This window comes from Chrysochloris asiatica, unplaced genomic scaffold (genome assembly GCF_000296735.1).
Source record: "Chrysochloris asiatica unplaced genomic scaffold, ChrAsi1.0 scaffold00003, whole genome shotgun sequence".
Taxonomy (NCBI): domain Eukaryota; kingdom Metazoa; phylum Chordata; class Mammalia; order Afrosoricida; family Chrysochloridae; genus Chrysochloris; species Chrysochloris asiatica.
This window is the reverse complement of record NW_006408521.1, coordinates 49,390,749-49,409,648: the sequence shown is the minus strand read 5'-3', so window position 1 is coordinate 49,409,648 and position 18,900 is coordinate 49,390,749. Positions and strand designations below refer to the sequence as shown.

General features: G+C 51.0%; 1 protein-coding gene across 1 annotated transcript in view; it reads right to left on the bottom strand.

Moving 5' to 3' along the window:
• The window catches only part of GRK5 (G protein-coupled receptor kinase 5), a 262,097-nt gene that overhangs the window by 28,991 nt on the left and 214,206 nt on the right, over positions 1 to 18,900 (bottom strand). Inside the window, exons 5-6 of the mRNA XM_006831403.1 lie at positions 8,057 to 8,157; positions 6,456 to 6,548 (exon numbers count right to left, since the gene is read on the bottom strand). Coding sequence (XP_006831466.1) covers positions 6,456 to 6,548; positions 8,057 to 8,157 — 194 coding nt within the window. The remainder of the gene's footprint in view (positions 1 to 6,455; positions 6,549 to 8,056; positions 8,158 to 18,900) is intronic.

Here is an 18,900-nt window from a genome sequence, read left to right as displayed (position 1 = left end):
TGATGTCAGGTGACCGTGTATTTGGTAACTCAGAGCGTTTTTGACAAACAAATGAGATGGTTGGGCTGCTCCTGACTCGGCTGGAGACATGGGGAAAGAAAAGAGTGAGGGCAGGCCTTCAACTGCCCAGCTGAAACTGCTCACAAATGACTTGAAAGGTTTCTATGTCTGAGCTCAAAGACATCCTTGTCTCTGCAGCTGAGATTGCTAAAAACCAAACCCAGCGTTCAGTCATCCTGCAAGCGGCTGAATTCTCGACTTTGCCGAGTGTACGCTGTCAAAAGTGAGGGTGTTGATTGGGCAGGAGTGTTGTTGTTGTGATTCATAACAGCCCTGTGTAGGACTTCCATGGAGGGCTAGTGGGTTTGAACTACTGACCTTCCAGCTTATCCTATAGCACCACACCATTGAAAGGGAACGTATGGGCAGAACTGATGAAGCTGGGGACTGAACTCCTAAATTCCGATGCGTGTTCTACATCAGTACAGAAGCTCTTCTACCCCTCTCGGAAGAGATTAATCCTGTATTACTTGAAGACCCTTAAGGGCCTCCCCCAAGACAGCTGCCCTGCAAGACATTCAAGAAGACTACCATGCGAAAATTGAGAGAGATTGAAGCATCTAGGATTTGGGGCAAACCAGAAGTAAAAGAAAAGGAAGGAACCATTTCTCTCATAGGGCCTTCAGAAAGCCCATGACCCTGTCAAAATCTTGATTTGAGATTTCTGGTCTCCAGAACTGTAAGACAATAGCTTTCTGTTGTTTTAAGTCATCAGCATTATGGTATTTTGTTATGGCAGCCCCAGAAAACAATGACAAATCCCTGTAAGCCAGGAGAGCAAGAGTTCTGGCTTGCTCAGAGGAAGAAAAGTGAAGCATAAGAAACACCTAAGCCTGAAGGTACAGAGCTGTACTTTACCGTGGCTCCCTTCTCTCTCTCAAATGCAAATCATGTGGCAAAGCCCAGGGGGAAGCTGTCCTCAGAGCTGGAGCCACAGAGGGTGAGCATGAAGACGACCACAGCTTCCCCACACCGGCACCAGGCTGCCTGGCAGGACGGGCCACACTTCCTGCAAGTGTTCCAGCCTCAGGCCAACACAGCCCTGAGAAAGCCCACCTGGCTGCCCTCTTGACACTACTCCAGCGGGAGAAGAGGCCTCGCTAGGTGCAAAGGCTGACCGTCTTCAAGTCTGTCCTGCTAATCTTGGACCGCTGGTGCCCAGCGTTTCCACCACCACCAAACCCCATTGCCACTCAGTTGGCTCTGACTCTCAGTGAACCTGGAGGGTTCCCAAGGCTGCCTGCTTTACAGAAGGAGATTGCCACATCTTTGTCCTTTGCAGTGGCTGGTGGGTTTGAAGCCCTGACCTTTCAGTTAGCAGAAAAGCACCACCGGGACTCCTGGTATGGTGCTGTAGGATCAGCAACGGACTGCAAACTACAAGGTCATCAGTTCAAGCCCACCAGCTGCTCCTTGGAAACCCTACACAGGGTCAGTCTGAGTCAGAGCCAACTCAATGGCATTTAACAATAATCACACCACCAGGGTTCCTTTCCACTACCCAAGCCAAAAATCAAACTGAACCCACTGCCATCAAGTTGAGTCTGACTACAGGATAGCACAGAAGTGGAGTCTTCAGGTTTCCGAGGCTATAAAGTCTTTACGGTAACAGACAGCCTTGTGTTTCTCCCTCAGAGTGCAGTCGACACCTAAGCCACAGATCCACCAGGATTCCTTTCATCCCAACGCCCCTTTATTACCTCTTTCCCCATAGACCTAGGGCTCCAAAATCCCTACTCAACTAAAGAGGTGATCACAAAGTGAGAATTCCTTTGTATTGCTGACTCTTCATTGGAATTCACCAAAGTTGGAGACCTGGTGTGGCGCGGAGGGTTAATGCACTGGACTGCAAGGTTGGTGATTCAAGCTCACCAGCCACTCCCCAGAAACCCTATACAGGGTCGCTATGAGTCGGAACTGACTCGAAGGCACTTAACAACAACAATTTGTCATATCTAAGCAAAACCTAGGATCAGGATGGTACTTCCCAGAATTAATAAGTAAGTGGTCATTTCAGTCCCAGCAAAGGACTCCTAGTTTCAGATAGTTTGTATTTTTTCTTGCTGGCCTGTTGGATTACAATGTGTGATTGGTTCTTGGTCATGTAGAGAAGTGAAATCCTGATACAGCCTGAAGCATGGATGAAGCCTGAAAGCATGACACTGAGTGACAGATATTGTATAATTCTACTTATAAGAAAGATGTAGGACAGGCAAGTGTACGGGGACCCAGGGGTGCGAGGGAGGGAGGCACAGAGACAATTTAGAAATGGCTAGTGTTAGTGGTTGAACAACATGATAAGCATACTTAATGTCACTGAATCACACATTAGGTAACGTGAAGACAGTTGAAAAGGTAAGTGATTTGTTACATATACAGAGAGACTTCAAAAAGTTAGTGGAGAAACGGAATACTTAAAAGATAGTGGACCCCACCCAGAGAAGCAGTGATGCCAGAGATGGAGGCAGAGACGATGATGTGGAGAGATAGAGTGGCTGGGGACTCTAGACCCAGAGAGGGAGAGGGGCTGTGTGCTGACAACCGGGGGGCAGGCTTGCAGGGTATATACCCTTTGGTTGGTTGATGATGCATGGAGGGGATTGTAACCATGGCAATGAAATGATATACGATAGGATGAATGTAAAACTGATGTTCTCCTATGTAAACTATCACATAATTCACAATAAAACATTAAAAAAATAAGATAATGGGCATTTCCCACAAAATTTCTGAAGCTCCCTTATTTACCACAGTCTTAAAAATTGGCTCTTGGATCCCCAGGACTGGTTTTAAGTTATTATTGTTAGGTGCTATTGAATTGGTTCCGACTCATAGATACCCCTTGTACAACAGAACTAAACACTGTCCAGTACTCCTCATCCAATGCACACAAGTGAAAAATCCTGTTCTCCAGGGGTTAGCGGGACACTGAATTGGGCCAAATTACTAGGCCAGCTTGAATAGACAAGTCAGCCACTTTTGAGTGAATCTTCCGTGGAAAACTTCCTTGCCACCAGTTCCATCAGATGCGTTGGATTTCCATGGAGACCTAGCATCCCGGGGTCCTCTCGGGTTGCCTGTGCCAAATCCCAGAAAGTGGGCTTGCTTATCTCTTCCCTGGCGTTTACTGAAGGAGCCCTGGTGATGCAGTGGTTAAGTGCTCAGCAGCTAACTGAAAGGTCGGGGGTTCGAACCTACTAGTCGTTCCTTGGTTGACAGAGGGGACCATCTCCTTCAGTAAAGATTTGCAGTCTTGGAAACTCTCTGGGGCAGTTCTACTCCGTCCTATGGGACCAATATGTGCTGGGATCAACTTGATGACAACAGGTATGGTTTGGGGTATTTTTTTTGCTTGGTGGCACAGTGTATAAGCACTCATCTGCTAATCGGAAGGGCAATGGTTCGAACCTACCTGCCCCTCTGCAAGAGAAAGGTATGGCAGTCTGCTTCTGTAAAGATTGGTGGTGGTGGTAGTTATGTGCCATGGAGTCGTTCTGACTCATAGTGATCCTGTATGGGGTTCCTGAGGCTGTGAAGATTACAGCCTTGGAAACTGAGTTCTCCTCTGCCTACAGGGTGGCTGAGTTGGAACCAACTCCTCCACACACTTTCACAACAGCCCGTTTCAGCCTGGAGCACCCGGCCGCCCTTGAAGAATTTCCCATCAGCATAGCATCTGCTGGGGGCCAGCTGCCCTTAAGACCACAAGATGGGTCTAAGCTAAAGTTTACAACACCAGGCGAACTAACACCCTGAACAGCAGGGGGAAGGAATGCAATACAATTGCCCAGGAATTTCCTGGTTAACTTTGTTGTTTCTAAGTGTCTTTTAGTCGGTTCTGACTCCCTAAAGACCCTGTAAGAGCAAGGCTGGGGAACCATTTTTCTGGGCCAAAATTTACATCATTCATGGACAATACAAAATTATCGACTTAAAATTAGCCTGCTATATTTGGTCAAACAATTAACTCACCTCTAAAGTGAGTCGCTATGGGTCGGATCCGACTCCACGGCACATAACAACAACAAAGTGAGTCTTGGTGTGGAGCTGTGGGTTAATGAGCTACTTGAACCGCAAGGCTGAGGTTCAAGCTCACTAGCTGTTTCTTGGAACCCCTATACAGGGTCGCTAGGGGTTGGAACTGACTCGATGACACTTAACAACAACAAATATGAGTCCTGGTGTGGCACTGTAGGATAATGCACTAGGACGCAAGATTGCTTTGAGCTGCAAGGTCGGCAGTTCAAACTCATGGGCAGCTTCTTGGAAACCCTATACAGGGCTGCCATGGGTCAGAACCGTCTCGACGGCACTAAATAACAACAAATGTGATAGCTGGAACTGCAGTTACCTTGACAGGGCCAGACCAAATGATTTCAACAACATACAGCCCAAGGGCTGGACGTTCTCCACCCCTGCTGTACAGGGTTTCTAAGGAGTGGTTGGTGGATTTGAACCGCCAAGCTTGGGGTTAGCAATCCAATATTTATTATGTTGATGGTGCTGTTGGTAAGTGCCATTGAATCGGTTCTGACTCATAGTGACCCCAGACAGGGTTTCCAAGGGACGGCTGGTGAGTTTGAACTGCCAACCTTGTGGTTCAAAACCAACCTATGGTCCAGGATTTATTATAATGCCAAACTAAGACAAAATCCCTTTAATATTTCAACAGCATGGTCCCTATAGGCCAAGCTGTTGGCCAAAAACTGAGGGAGGCGATGTGTCATGCTTTACGGCACTTCTAGGCCAGGGTCTGCCCTCCCGGCTCAAAAAACATAATCCCCTCAAAAAGGTGAATGACTAACGTCTTTGCAAAATGCACAGATTAAAAATGTCCATTTCTCTCTTTCATGGGCTTGGTACAACCAGTCAGATGAACCTAAGTGGCCACAGTTTAAGGATTCAACTGGAAGTGGAGAGCCGGGTGGACTAAGGGTGAAAGACCCGAGTTGGGGGCTGGGTGAGGTTCCAGGCTTGCAAGTCCCTTGCAGTGTGACCCAGGACCAACACATTAACCTTTCTGTTTGAGCTCAGTGTCTTCAGAAAAATGCAGATAATGATAATGGCTCCGAAGTCTCTATCAGAGGTTGTGTGAGGGTCCAATGTCCTCATCAGAACTCGAAGGAATAAAGGACAAGGCTCTTGGGGGTATCTATGACCACCGCATTGCACACAGCACCTTGTACAGCAGCCTCAGAAGATGGACCTACTATAGCTCCATTCTGCATATGGGAAGGCTGAGGCTTCAAGAGGTAAAATGAGCAGATGGGGCCTCCAGCAGGGTCATCACCTGCTGTGGTGAGAATGGTGATGAGACTGACGCTGAGGATTGAGGTAACAACGGAAACAAGGACACTCAACACGTTAGCTCCTGGGGCCAGACAGGGGATGAGGACTCGCCTTGTTGTAGGCACGTGCTGAGCTTGTCTCAGCTCATCCTAGCTATGAGCCTACCACTTTACAGATACGGAAACAGTGTGGAATGATGAACAGCTGCTTTCCAGGTTCCTGGGATTGAGGGGGAACCTGGACTCAGACCGGGAGCCCTGAGCAGGACGTTGGGGTTAAACCTTTCTCGGAGGCATGTTGTCTGTGTGCTGGGTGGCGGTCAACAGGTTAACAAGAGGGTCATCCTGGTCAGAAAGGAGCAGCCTCATCAATGCTGCAGAGCAGGTGTTTTCTTGTGCAATAAGAAATGCACCCCTGAAGATGGTACAAGACCCGGCAACATTTGGTGCTGCTAAGCACAGGCTGCCAGGAGTTGGGGCTGTCAGTGACAACTTATAACAAAACACTGACCCAGAATTCCCTCTGCTAGGGATGTCTATGAATGTACAAGTACATAAAGGTATCTGAACAAAGCTCATAATTACTGGAGGAAGAGACTGCCCTCTATACCCACCATGAGGGGTGTGGGTTAAACAAAGGCAGATGTGCAACCAGCCCCCAACCTGCCTGTACCTCAGAGCCAGGCCCCTCTGCAGGGTCAGGGGACAAGTCTAGATGCAGTGGGGCTCAAGAGAGAACCACGTGGATGCAGAGACCCAGTGGACTGGTGGGCAGCGCCCTGTGGAGCCCCTGAGGGGAAGCGGGCCCTAAGGATGGGCTCAGAGAGGCGGGGCAGGGGGCGGGGGCGCACTGCTGGCTGTGCTCCTGGCTGGTGGAGAAAGAATTTCCACAGTGAGTGACCCTGTGAACACACTTGTTGTGTGTGAGTATGTGTGCGTGTGGTTGGTTTCATCAGAACCTTCTGGAAAAACACACAGAACGTACTGGAGGAGTTTCATTCTTTTCACCAGGAGTTACTGAGAGGTGAGGGATTCTTACCTGCTCTCACATAGAAGGACCGTGCCCCATGCTCATGCACACAGGTGCCTGGGCCCCAAGGTGCTCACCTTTCTAACCATTTCCACTGGAGAAAGCGGTCGAAATACATGCTGTCCAGGTAGCGGTGGAATGGTTCTCCTCGTAGGTAGTCGTGGACAGATCTAGCTCAGAAGGAACAAACAGATGACATTTTATAACCCTGCTCTCCAAGCACACAGGCAGAGCTACATCTGGCAGGACCTGCTCGTGGCCTCAGCCATGTCCAGGCTCCGGAAATGCAACCACACAGGTGTCTCAGGTCAGGAGTGAGATATTGTCCTGTATTCTACCAAAGGTTGTGGGAGACATGTGATATGAGTCCATGCACACTCACTGTTGTTGTTGTTGTTGTTAAGTGCCATCGAGTCGGTTCCAACCCATAGTGACCCTGTACAGGGTTTCCAAGGGTGTAAATCTTTACGGGAGTAGAAAGCCTCATCTTTCTCCCGCGGAGCGGCTGGTAGTTTCGAACCGCTGACCTTAAGGTTCGCAGCCCGATTCGTAACCACTACGCTACCAGAATTCCTTGCTAAGCACCTATTATGTGTTGGGCAAGACTCCTGGTGTGGAGCAGTAGGGTAAGAACTGGACTGCTAACCACAAGGTCGGCGGTTCAAACCCACCAGCTGCTCCCTGGAAACCCTATACAGGGTTGCTATGGGTCAGGACCGACTCGATGGCACAACACAACAACAACAACATGTGTTGGGCAGCATTCCTGGTGGCACAGTAGTTACCCACTTGGCTGCTAACCTAAAGGTCTGCAGTTCAAACCCACTAGCCACTCGGGGGGAGCAGCTCTAGGGGGCAGCTCTCCTCTCTTCTAGAGTCTCTAGGAGTTGGACTCAATCCCATGGCAACAAGGATGTTGGAGGCCCGGGACACAGCGATAGGCTTGATGCTGACACCACCATGGGGAGACAGCCCCCTTAACCCACACAGGTGGGGCATCATGAAGTAGGGTTAGATGATGTCTGGGGTCTCAGCTGTCTTTGGAAGAACAAAGACTAGGTGCAGGAGAGGGGTTGGGCCCAGAGAGGGGCGTGGAGAGGAGTGGGGGCACGCAGGGTGGGGGGCAGGTCGAGGGAGTCACATGGGCCTGGAGGGCCAACGAAACGGTTGGGGGGGGCTGGGCCCCACCCAGCATCACAGGTTACAGTGGGGATTGTGGTCTCAACCCAAGAGCAATGGGAAACCACAGTGCTCTGGGCAGAAGGGGAAAGGATCCCCAAAAAGAAGAAGGGGTGTGGGCATTTGAATGTGTGAATGTGGGGGAGGCTTAGTCAGGGTGTGTAGGCCCCCCAACTACAGTGTTCTCTCAAGCTCATTGGGTCCTGCGCCAGCACTTGCAGACAAGATGGGCTGTGGGGCTGAAGGCTGCCCACTCAGGTCACTGGTGGGGTCGGGGGACCGGGAAGGGTTTCCAAACCTCCAAGACCTGTGCCTTGTCTCACTGCCTGGGGAGTCCCAAAAGCCTTTCAAACAGACGGTTTCTTTGGAGTTCCTCCCCACGCCCCTGTACATTTTCCCTTTGTGAGACATGGACAAGCAGCTTTGGCTTAGCTGGGCCCAGGGTGGCCAGTGTGGAGGGCTCTGGGTCAGTGGGTCAGGTGAGTGGGCAGGCACTTACTGCGCACACGCGGAGAAGAGCTCTTTGCAGGGGCTCTGAAGGAGTTTCTCTTCTGTCTGGGAGACCAGGTCTCGGTCAACTTGGGCGACGAACACCGGGGACTGGACAGAGAAGGGGAGTGGTCAGTGAGAAGGAAGGTGGCTGGGTACTGGATACACTGCCCCTGAGGTGTGGGTGTACCCACACTATTTATTGGTGCAAGGAGGTGGCTGGGCAGGAGGGTGATGAGGGAGCCGGGGTTTAGGGACAGACTTCTGTCTCTGCCACTCACAGGCTGTGTGACCACATGAAGGTCACCTGGCTCTGAGACCGGAGTTCAAATCCCAGCTTTGCTATTTGTAGCAGGGCGACCTTGGTCTTCGCTGCTCAGCTTCACTGTTACCAGGAATGGCGGGTTCTCCCTGGCCAAATGGAAGGATTCTTTAAAGCATGTGGCCCGATACCAAGCCTATTATCTGCACAAGATAAACCTCACTGCTGTTGTCCTGGTCACCGTCCAGGTCAAGCTGCTGGGCTGAGTATCCAGGAAGTCTGAGTCCTACTCAGTGATGCAGAGGTTAAGCACTCTGCTGCTAGCCAAAAGGTCGGCAGTTCGAACCCAAAGAAAGCTGTGGCAGTCTGCTCTCGTAAAGACAACAGCCTTGGAAACCCTATGGGTAGTTCTTTTCTGTTCTATAGGGTCGCCATGAGCAGGAATCAACTCGAGGGCAGTCGGTTTGGTCTTGGCCTGTTTTACCCAGCTTTTGGGGGGCAGAGGTGCTGGCAGAACCCTGTCCTCCATGCCTACCTAACCCACAACCATCCACCCTCTGGACAGATGTTCACTGGGCTGAGTCACCAGCTGGGCCGTGAAGTGGGTTTTTAATAAATTACAGGGATAATTGAGAAAATTGCTGGGAGTAGGCTCAGGAAGACAGGGAGTAGATATGTCTTTTCCCCCAAAGGATGCTGAAATCCAAAAGGCTGGTTGTGCCTTCTCAGCACTGAAATGGGATTCACAGTGGGTTTCTCTGTGAGGTCCACAGGGGTGATATCTGTGCCGGGGACAGGGGGCACAGTGATGGTGTATGGGGTGGGTCCCTTCCCTGGTGAATGAAATCAGGGGCTTATTTTCTGTTCCCCATGGTTCTAGTGCCCATGGCCCTAAGTCCTTCCTTGTTTCTTTCCCAGTCTCCCCTATGGTGGTTCTCCCAGCCTCTGGGGACAGGAATGGAGAGAAACTGTGCACCAGGCAGCAGGTTCCAGTACATTTCCTGAGATGACGGATGTGCTATTGTGGGTGCTGATCCAAGGGGCGATACTGATGGTGGCGACCTCCCCCCTCCCCAGAAGGACAAACTTGATGGCGGAGCTTGTTGAAATGCCATTTCTCTGGAGCAGCGACAGACCCTTTTGCAGAAAATCTGCTAATGAGCAGGAGGAGCATGGGACCAGGAGACAGAAACCCTGAGCTCTGGCCCATCCTCAACCCTCTCCTCATCTGTAACAGGAAGGACCCGCTCTGGAGATACTTCAAATGCCCTTGGAGATTTAGTGGTATTTTGCTTCCAAGACTTGGGAAACTGTCTTGGGAATTCTGACAGCTGGGTCTCTTGAGAATCAATAGCCCCTGGCTACTTTAGAGCAGTCAAGTAGAAAAACAAATCCAAGGCCATGGACAAACAATTGGCAGCCTGAACATGCTTCTCAAGGACAGCTGATGGCTGGGGCGTTGGAAGAATCCGTCCAGGACACAGACCTGGTGCTCCCCATGTGTCTGCTGATGAATGAGCCACGCCAGTACGGCACGCTGGACCTGGCGTTCAAAGGTGACTTTGAGAGACTGGCTCAATTATCAGCCAAACCATACACAGTCTATAGGAGGCACAGCAACACTAGTGAGGTACACACGCCATAGAACTGTTAACCATTCGAGATCAAAATGGTAGCATTTGCCCAAGGACAAAGCGCAGAAGGGTTGGGAAAGAAGGAGGTCTGGAAATAAGAATCGCAGGGAGGAAGTGGAACAGGGCTGTCACATGGAGATGGAAAGGAGTCTATGACGTGTGGAATGTCCAACTGAGGGTCTGCCATGGAAACTGTCCATCAATTCACAAGAGAAAATGCAGAACAAAATTTAAAACATTAAAACAAAAAACCAAATGTGACTTTGAACCCTGGTGTAAGTTTACTAGGTGGGTAGGCCATGAGGAATACAGAGCCATTTCTGGGACCTTCAGAAGAGGAACCTTCATTGCCTGCACTCTGATAGGGCTCTGCCTTCACTCTCCCGGGGAGAAACCCTGCTTACACCGGGGGGCCCAGACTGATGATGGGAACAGACAGGGATGGGAATGAAACCGGTGTGGTCCATGAACTCAAAGTACTTCTTCCTAGTAAGATATGAGTGATTTACGCACTATAAAGATCCTTGTTTGGCTCAAATGGTTATGTGCTGGGATGGCAGTTCAAAACCATCCAAAGGCATCTCAGAAGAAAGGTCTGTGATCCAAAAGATCATAGCCATGACTTCCTTAAGTTCAGTTCCACTCTGCGCACACATGTGACTGCAATGAGTCGGAATTGACTCAGAGGCAATTGTATTTTTGGTTTCCTCTGGTAGCATAGTGGCAACGAGTTGGGCTGCTAACCTTGAGGTCAACAGTTCAAAACTATCAGTCACTCCATGGGTGAGAGATGAGGCTTTCTGCTCCAGGAAAGATTTCTAGCCTTGGAAACCCTCTACAGGGTCACTAAGAGTCAGAACCAACTCCACAGTACATCACCATCCTAATAAAGGATTCCTGGTGTGGCGCTGTAGGATCAGCACTGCACTTGGAACCACAAGGTCCGCAGTTCAAATCCACCAGCTGCTCCTCAGAGACACTATGAGTGGGAACTGACTCGATGGCACTTAACAACTTTCAGCAAAGATGCATTTGACATCAACAATGACGTCCCTAGCACCACCAGAGCTTCTGGTTACTGCTGCTGTTTGGTTTGGTTTATTAAGATGCATATTTTTCAGATGTGGAGACTGAGGCTCAGAGAAGTTAAGTCATTCATTCAAGGTCACACAGCCAGTAAGTGGCAGAGAGGGGATTTCAGTCTAGGCTTTGTGCACTCGAATGAGTGTTCTGGGTGGAGGTGGTGGCTGTCAGAACCACCAGTGTACCCGTCTCACCTTCTCCTCATTCCTGTTAGGAGGTCCCTGAGGGATCTGCAGAGCCCGGTGTGAAAACCAGCCACTGAGGTCTGAATCTACATGAAGGATGATGTGGCTGAGGCCCATGGGCCCAGGGCCCACAGAAGGGAGAGATTAGGATGGAGTCTTCTGGAAAATGCTTTGGGGAAGATGAAGTCAGCAAGAAAGTGAAATTTAGCCTCAGGTCTAATCCTCACGGCCTTCCACCCGAGGGTGGACAACGTTCTGCTTCCTCCTAAGCAGATGGGAGGGGCCGTCCAGGGCCTTGAGGTGACCAGCTGTATGCATGAAGTCATACCACTCTGGGGCTGGCAGCAGGCTCTGGGGACGCTGACCATAGTCCCAGCCCTAAAGTGGGGCTAACAAGAAGATAATTATGTGTTTGATTCAATGACCAGTCAGGCTCAACATGAAGAAATTAAGCGACTGCAACCAAATGTCCTTTCAAGTGATTCCACGCAGCGACACCTATGGCCAATATGAAGGAATAAGGTACTACTGGCCAGTTTAACATCTGGAGCGGAATCCCAAACCTACCAGAGATGGAGCCGTTACTCAGGATGGTGGGCCAGCTGGGCCACATTTGCTCCTGGCATCCATGGAGCTGCAAGGTACTGGGGTTCCTGCCCCCATTCAGAGACAAACCAAGCCTGTCGACTCGATTCCAACTGAAGACGATCCTAGGGGACAAAGCCCCACAGGGTTTGCAAGGCTGTGAAACTTTACAGAAACAGACTGCCATAGCAGTCTCCTGAGGAGCAGCTGCTGGGTTTGAACTAGCGACCTTTCAGTTGGTAGCCGAGTGCTTAACCGTTGTGCCACCAATAGTTCTACCAGTTCAGAGAAGCCCATTTCAAAGAGAGGCCAAAAAGAAAGAGAGGGGGCAAGAGCTGGGAGTGGAGGGACTTTAGATCCCAGGCAGCCACGGTCTGACCAATGCAGGCTGTACTCAGGGCCTTTGAAGGCAGGAGAGCTTGGTCCATTCTAGAACCCTGTCCTGCAGGCTCACTCCTCTGGTCCCTGGGGTCTGTGAAGGTGGGATACGTAGGGGTGCTTCTTGTAGGCCAGGTGGGCATCACCAGGCAGAAAGGCTCACAGCAGACTTGGAACCCCCAGAAGGGCTATTGTGGCCAGCGCTGTCCTTCCCAGCAGGGACTGTGGGAGGAGCTGACCTGGAGCTGTGTTTGTACAATAGCGGATTTAGAGTGCACGTGTGTTTGGGGTGACTTGGGGACTAAGGTTCTCCAAGGCTGGTGCTGCGGTTGCCCAATGCTTCTCTCCTCCCTCTGTGTCTACCCTGAAGCAGGAGTACTCCTGGACGTTTCAGGCAAGGGATGGGACAGAGCGGGGCCTTACTCAATGTCCACAGGTACAAAGCCACCACGATGGATGCTCAGCACCATGGGGATTTCGCAATACGTAAGGTAAACACGGGCTCACTTACCGCCCAGGTGAAACTGTTTACTGCTTATTAGTAAGTAAGCACAAGTAAGCCCATAATTACCTTGCCTGTCAGGTAATCTGATACTTCATCACTTTGCAGAGGGAGGGAAGGATGAAGAACAAGGACAGACCCACTCCAAGCCCAGTTAGCTCTGCCTTGGTGGGACAAGCAGCAAGGAAAGCCCAGCATCTGTACACTAGGTGGCACCATCGAGTCTCGGCAGGATGGTGGCTCCACCGTGCAGCCTGGTCCTCAGAGTGAGCAGGCCAGCAGGACCCACCTGGAATGAGTATCAGGTGCAGCCTTTGCAGTGACAGGTGAGGGGGTAAATGAGACCTCAGTTTGGGAAGGAGCGAAGGAGCTTTGGAAAGGTCGGACAGCGCAGGAGCTGAAAGAAGAGGTGGGTTTACGCAGGTGGAGGGCAAAGGCCTGGAGGCTGGAGTTAGCATGGGGCAGCAGGGCGTTGCTGCTCAGTTACCAGACTTAACCAAAGAATGGACCTCAGCAGGAAAGGCTGGCAGGGCGCACCGAGGCCCGGTGAGTCAGCGCTCCTCTGGAGCCACAGCCTGAGTCATCAGCCCTGAAGATGACCCCCAAGGGTCGAGGCTGGCTGCACCTGCTTCCCTCCCTCCCTCATCCCTCCCCCACATCTTGCTCGGTTGGGAGAAATTCCAGCTGTGTATGGTCCTTGTTCCCAAAGCATCTCCTTACATCAGTCTGTTTTGTTGTTTCACAATGTCAGAGTGGGTAATGGCTTGTGTCCTTGGAGACACAGAAGGATGGAGCATGACTGAGAAGCCATGAAAGCCTCCTTCGACCTCGTCTCCCTCCAACGCACATCTCCCCACTAGCAGGCAATAGTTCTGAAGCCAGCGTCATTGGTGTCACTCTTGGAACCTTCTGGAAACACATGTGCTACACTTATTTGGAGATTCAGGACACAGGAGGGAGCAGGTAGAAGACACAGAGGGCTTCCTCAGGAAGACCCTTCAGGGTTTGCCTGATCCAACCCACTCATTCCACAGATGGGGAAACTGAGTTCCTGCGGCAAGGTCCATGCAGAACCAGGATCAGAACCCATGAGGGCTTCTTGCTCCATAGCAGGCCTGAGGGGAAGGGAATGGATATGAGCTATGAGCTAGCTCAATGGGAAGAACATTGCTTTCCTGTATCACACCAGCTTGGCTTCATTTCACAGATGGGAGCACACACACACTGACCTTAACTGAGTGTCCCCCACCCAGCCCACTACTCCATCCCACCTCACTGCCCTAGTTTCAAGAATTCTCGTCTTTCATTGGACTAGTCTCTCATAGACCTTTGCTACCCATTTGCTCTTGCATTTAACGCCATGGTCTCCAAAGTTGTCTCTCTATACCATAAATAGTCCCCATCACCTACAGGATCAAGTCTAAGGTCTTAGTGTTTGGCTAGCCCCCAACATTCTTCCTTACATGCCTCCTGGATACTCTGGCCCAAGCTCACTATTTCCTGGGTACATTGCCAGCTTTGTAGTTTTGGGGCCTTTTTCAGTCCTGGTGTGGTGCTGTGGGTTAATGCACCAGACTGCAAAGTCATTTGAACTGCAAGGTTGGTGGTTCAAGCTCACCAGCTGCTCCTCAGAAACCCTATACAGGGTCGCTATGGGTTAGAATCGACCCAGCAGCACTTAACAACAACAAGGGAGGGAACCCTTCCCACCCCATCGCAGTATGTCCCAAACCACCCAGTTTAGGCCTGCTTCAGCTACAACCTCATCCAAGATGACCTTCCACCCAACCCCACCTCCCAGTGACAAGTGTCCTCTGTCTCCTGTCATTTCCTGCCAGGCCTGGGAGCTTCACCTGTGCATGTCTCTTTGATCCCTCTCAAGGTAGACTTTGTTAATATGACCCTCATGTCACTGACGCAGAAAGAGGCTCTGAGGAATAAGTCACTTGTCCAAGGTTCCACGTCTGGTATGAGAGCGAATACGGGATTCAAGGCTGGGCAGCTGACCGGAGCACACCGTGTCCTTCAAGGATGTCATATTCCTTCTGAGATGGCGTTGCGGGCGAGTGGGGCTTGGCCGTGGGGAGTCAGCCCAGGTTTGAGGCCCATGCGGTGAGAGAGACGTCGATAACGAGGTGTGCTGGACTCTGTTTTGGCAAAGGCTGCGGGGCCTTGCTCTTGTGCCCACCCCCACCCACCCCACATACACACACAGGCTGATGTCCAACATATGTTCCGCTTCAAAGTCTGAAAACATCCCAAGAGGAGTTCAGCTCATTAGCAGTGGTTTTGTCAGTGAACAAAAGGTCAGCCCAGGAGACAGAGGGCTCTATCTCCAGACTCCAGTACTTAGGGTCTAATGATGTGTCTATTTTCATGTGTGGGCAGCTGACATTCCCCATGTAAACGACTTGCAGTTTCCCAGTGTGGACAGATTTGACTTGCAGGAAACGCTGGCAGGAGAGAGGATGAGTTTCCTAGAAGAAGGGTCCTGGGGGCCCCTTCCTTCTAAATGAGGGGCTGCCTAAGGTTTGCCCTGACTGCCCATGCTGGGGTGAAGGCAGCTGGTTCTGGGGCGCACTCCCATTTCTCCTAGGATGGGAATGGGGGAGGGGTCCTCCCACAGCTGCACCCTGGCCACCCTTTGACCCTTCACAGGGGGGATCTGTGTCAGCAGCTGGGAGGTCCACACGCACAGCCAGCTGTGGGCAGGGGCAGGGGCAGGGGCAGGGGCAGGGGCAGGGGCAGGCGTGGGAATTCAGCTTCCAGCAGGGGGCTGCCGCCAGCCTAGCAGCAAACAGCCTTGCAGAAGCAGCAGCACAGAACACACTCTGGGAGCACATGAGGGGGCGCCACTGAGCAGTGTTTAGGAACCTAGTGGGCACAACGTCTTTCCTCAAGCATGGCAGATACCAGCGGTCTAGTGACCGACAGGGAGGGGAGTCCATGGAGGAGGGAAGACAAACAGGGTACTTGCCTCTGGATGCAAATCCAAGGGCAGTCATTCCGAGGTGCATACATATGCAAGGCCCCTGCCTGAGGCACCTGACCAAGAGGGACAAAGGCGTTTCTCTGCTGAGTTGACTGTCATCTTGATATTGGTGGGGGGAGGGGGGCGCACAGCTTAGAGACTGTCCCTGATGCTCAAAGGGGAGGGGGGGCAAAATTTAGAGATCGCCTGGGTGCTGAGGCTGATTGTTCCAGGGTCCCCAAGTTGGAAACTGGGCATTAGTGAACGTGCTGAAGTACAGGGATAGCATTTCATCCCTACCTCATCAGAAGCGAGCCTAGTGCGTGGGGCAGGTGAGCGACTCGTAAATGCTCATAGGGAGAAGAAGGGAGTAAAGAGCAAGGTCTAGACTCGGACCCTGCGATCTCGCCACCTGATCTGAGGCAATGAATGGATGCTCCTGGTCCAAAGTAGGTGCTCAGCAGACCACGTGTTCACGCACATGTGCACACATGGATACTAGGTGAGAGGTCAGGTAGTGAACAAGGGCACCTTTTCCAGGTTCAGCCCCTGCCTTCATGACTGTTTGGCTCTTCTTGTAGGTTTCTCTCAACAAGCATTTAGAGTGCTGGGCTGCTAGGGAGGGCAGGATAGAGGGGGAACTAGAGCTGACCTTGCAGAGAAGTATCCTGGTTCCAGGCGGCTCAGGGGCAGCCCTAGGCAACTTCATGGAGTCTTCTGATTTATATGAAAGAATGTCTCTCCATCTTTCCAATAAAGTCCGCGTTTGAGCAGGGAGTCGTCCCTGGCTGGTGTAAATGGTGAATCACTTAGCTGCTAACCAAAAGGTGGACGTTTAAGTCTACCTAGAGGTGCCTCAAAATAAAATCCTGGCGATCTACTTTTGAAAAATCAGTCACTGAAAACCCGATGGGGCCCTCAAAAGAGCATCAGGAGGAGGAGGATATGAGATTTGTGGCTAATTGCCTTGTTTGTGATGAGACCAGAACTGGATGGTGTCCGGCTATCATTACTGAACATTTTGACCAAAGATTTTATAGAAGAATCTGATCCAAGAGGGGTGAAACGTTCAAATTCTCATGGGCTTTACAATTCCTGGAGCCATGAACCCTGAAATGACGGCCCCCGAGATCATCTTTAAACCTTAAAGCAAAAATATGCCCTTAAGTCTTCTTAAATAAAACCAAGCAATAGTCTGAACTTCCTTAGTAAAGAATGTATGCCTTGAGCACTGGATTGCTGACCAAAAGGTCGACAGTTCAAACTCAACGGCTGCTTTGTAGGAGAAAGGTGTGGCTTTCTATAAAGAGTTACAGACTCCGAAACCCTATATAAGGTTTACTATGAGTTGGGATCGACTTGATGGCAATGAATTGGAGTTGAGTTTGATATGGGATCAAATTGACAACAGCGTGTCTAAAGATTTCACGGGGAAACGCAGGGGGGCAATGAGTTTATGCTAATGAGGGAAGAACAATTTAGAAACAGAGGGTGAGAGGTGGCCTACCACTGGAGCCACTGAAGGGAACACGTGGAAACTTGAATCCAAGTATATTCTGCTGTGCTGGTTCTTAACAATACAAAATAAAGACGAAAACCTGAAACAATCGTACAGAGCACAGGGAAGCCTGGTGTGGTGCTGGAGAGTAAGCACTGGACTGCTAACTCCAACGTCTGCAGTTCAAACTCATCAGCTGTTCCTCGGAAACCCTAGACTTTCTCATTATGAGTTGGAATCAATGTATCGGTACTTAACAACACAACACAGCACAGTTCTACTCTGACACCTGCGGGGTCGCCATGAATAGGGTATACTCGATGGCAGTGGTGGTTTGGAGCAACTGTGAGGTAGGTATCTGCTTTTGATCCCCATCTGTAAATGCAGAGATTTAGGCCAGGTGACCTAGAGGGGCCTTCAAACTCCAAAAGCTCAGAAGTCCAGGCCACCTGACGCCTGTCCCTGCCCCTGCCTCACCCTCGTCTCCCACCTTGGAAGTGCTGGCTCCGGCAACTACCTCAGCCTGGCTCCGCCGACCCCAGAGGCAGTGGAGCACCAGGGCTTGACCCCGCCTTGAATCCTGGCCTTACACTCCACTCATTTGTGCAAACCTCACCAGTCCAAGGGACACTGCACGAGGAGTAGGCTAGAGCACTCCCTCCTCAGGTTTTGATTGAAAGGCTGACAGGAAGAAAAAGCACCATTCTTCCACCTTTTTAATGGAAACCATCAGTGCCATGTGGGGTGGCCTCATCACACAGCATCTGTCTGTGGAGGTTCCTCCATCCTCAGCTGGGAAGGAGCCCCAGACAAGAGCTGGGCACAGGAAAAGGCAGAGCCTTCGTCTTTTGGTCGTGGGGGTCGGGGAGCATCAGCCCTTAAACTCATGAGTGGATGGTTAGGGGCTGCTGTCCCTCCATTCGGCAGCTCTCAGTCCAAACACTCTGTGGTCAGCCCAGTTGGGAGGCACGGCTTTTATGGACAGCTGCAGGCTCAAAGGAGAGGGACACATGGCTGGGTGGGAGCTGGCGGCTGTCCGGCCAGCCTTGGGGTGACAGCTGAAAAACGGACAAATCTGCCTCCCTGACCAGACACCTAGTGGCTCAGAGGGAAAGATATGTTGATTCTGCACCTCATGAGGGCAGGTAAGGGCTCCAACAAGAATCAGATGTACCCCAAAGCAGATGGGGTAAGCTGTAGGTCCTCACTGGGAGCTAGAGAGTATTCCAGGAGAAGAGCGAAAGCCAGGAGTCAGTGAGGGAATATTTTCACGTAAGGACTTTCCACGTGAGAAGGAGCCCTGGGAGCACAGTGGTAGATTTCTTGCCTTCCATGCAGAAGACTTGGGTTCAATTCCCAGACAGGGTATCTCACGGGTAATCACCAACTATCTGCATGTTGTTATGGAGTGCTGGGGGCCTTGTAGGGGGTAAGCACTGGAGTGTTATCCGCAAGGTCAGCAGTTCAATCCTATCAGTCGCTCCATGGGAGAAAGATGAGGCTTTCTGCTCCCATAAAGATTTATAGCCTTAGAAACTCTATACAGGATTACTGTGAGTCAGAACCAAGTCCACAGCACCTAACACACACATACGGGATGCTGAACAGGTTTCAGCTGAGCTTCTAGACTAAAAGGCACCAGGCAGAAAGGCCTGGAGACCTGCTTTTAAAAAACAGTCAATGAAAACCCCGTGGATCACAAGGGCCTAATCTATAACCCACCAAGGGGCTGGAGCCTGAACAGGCAGCCTTTCAT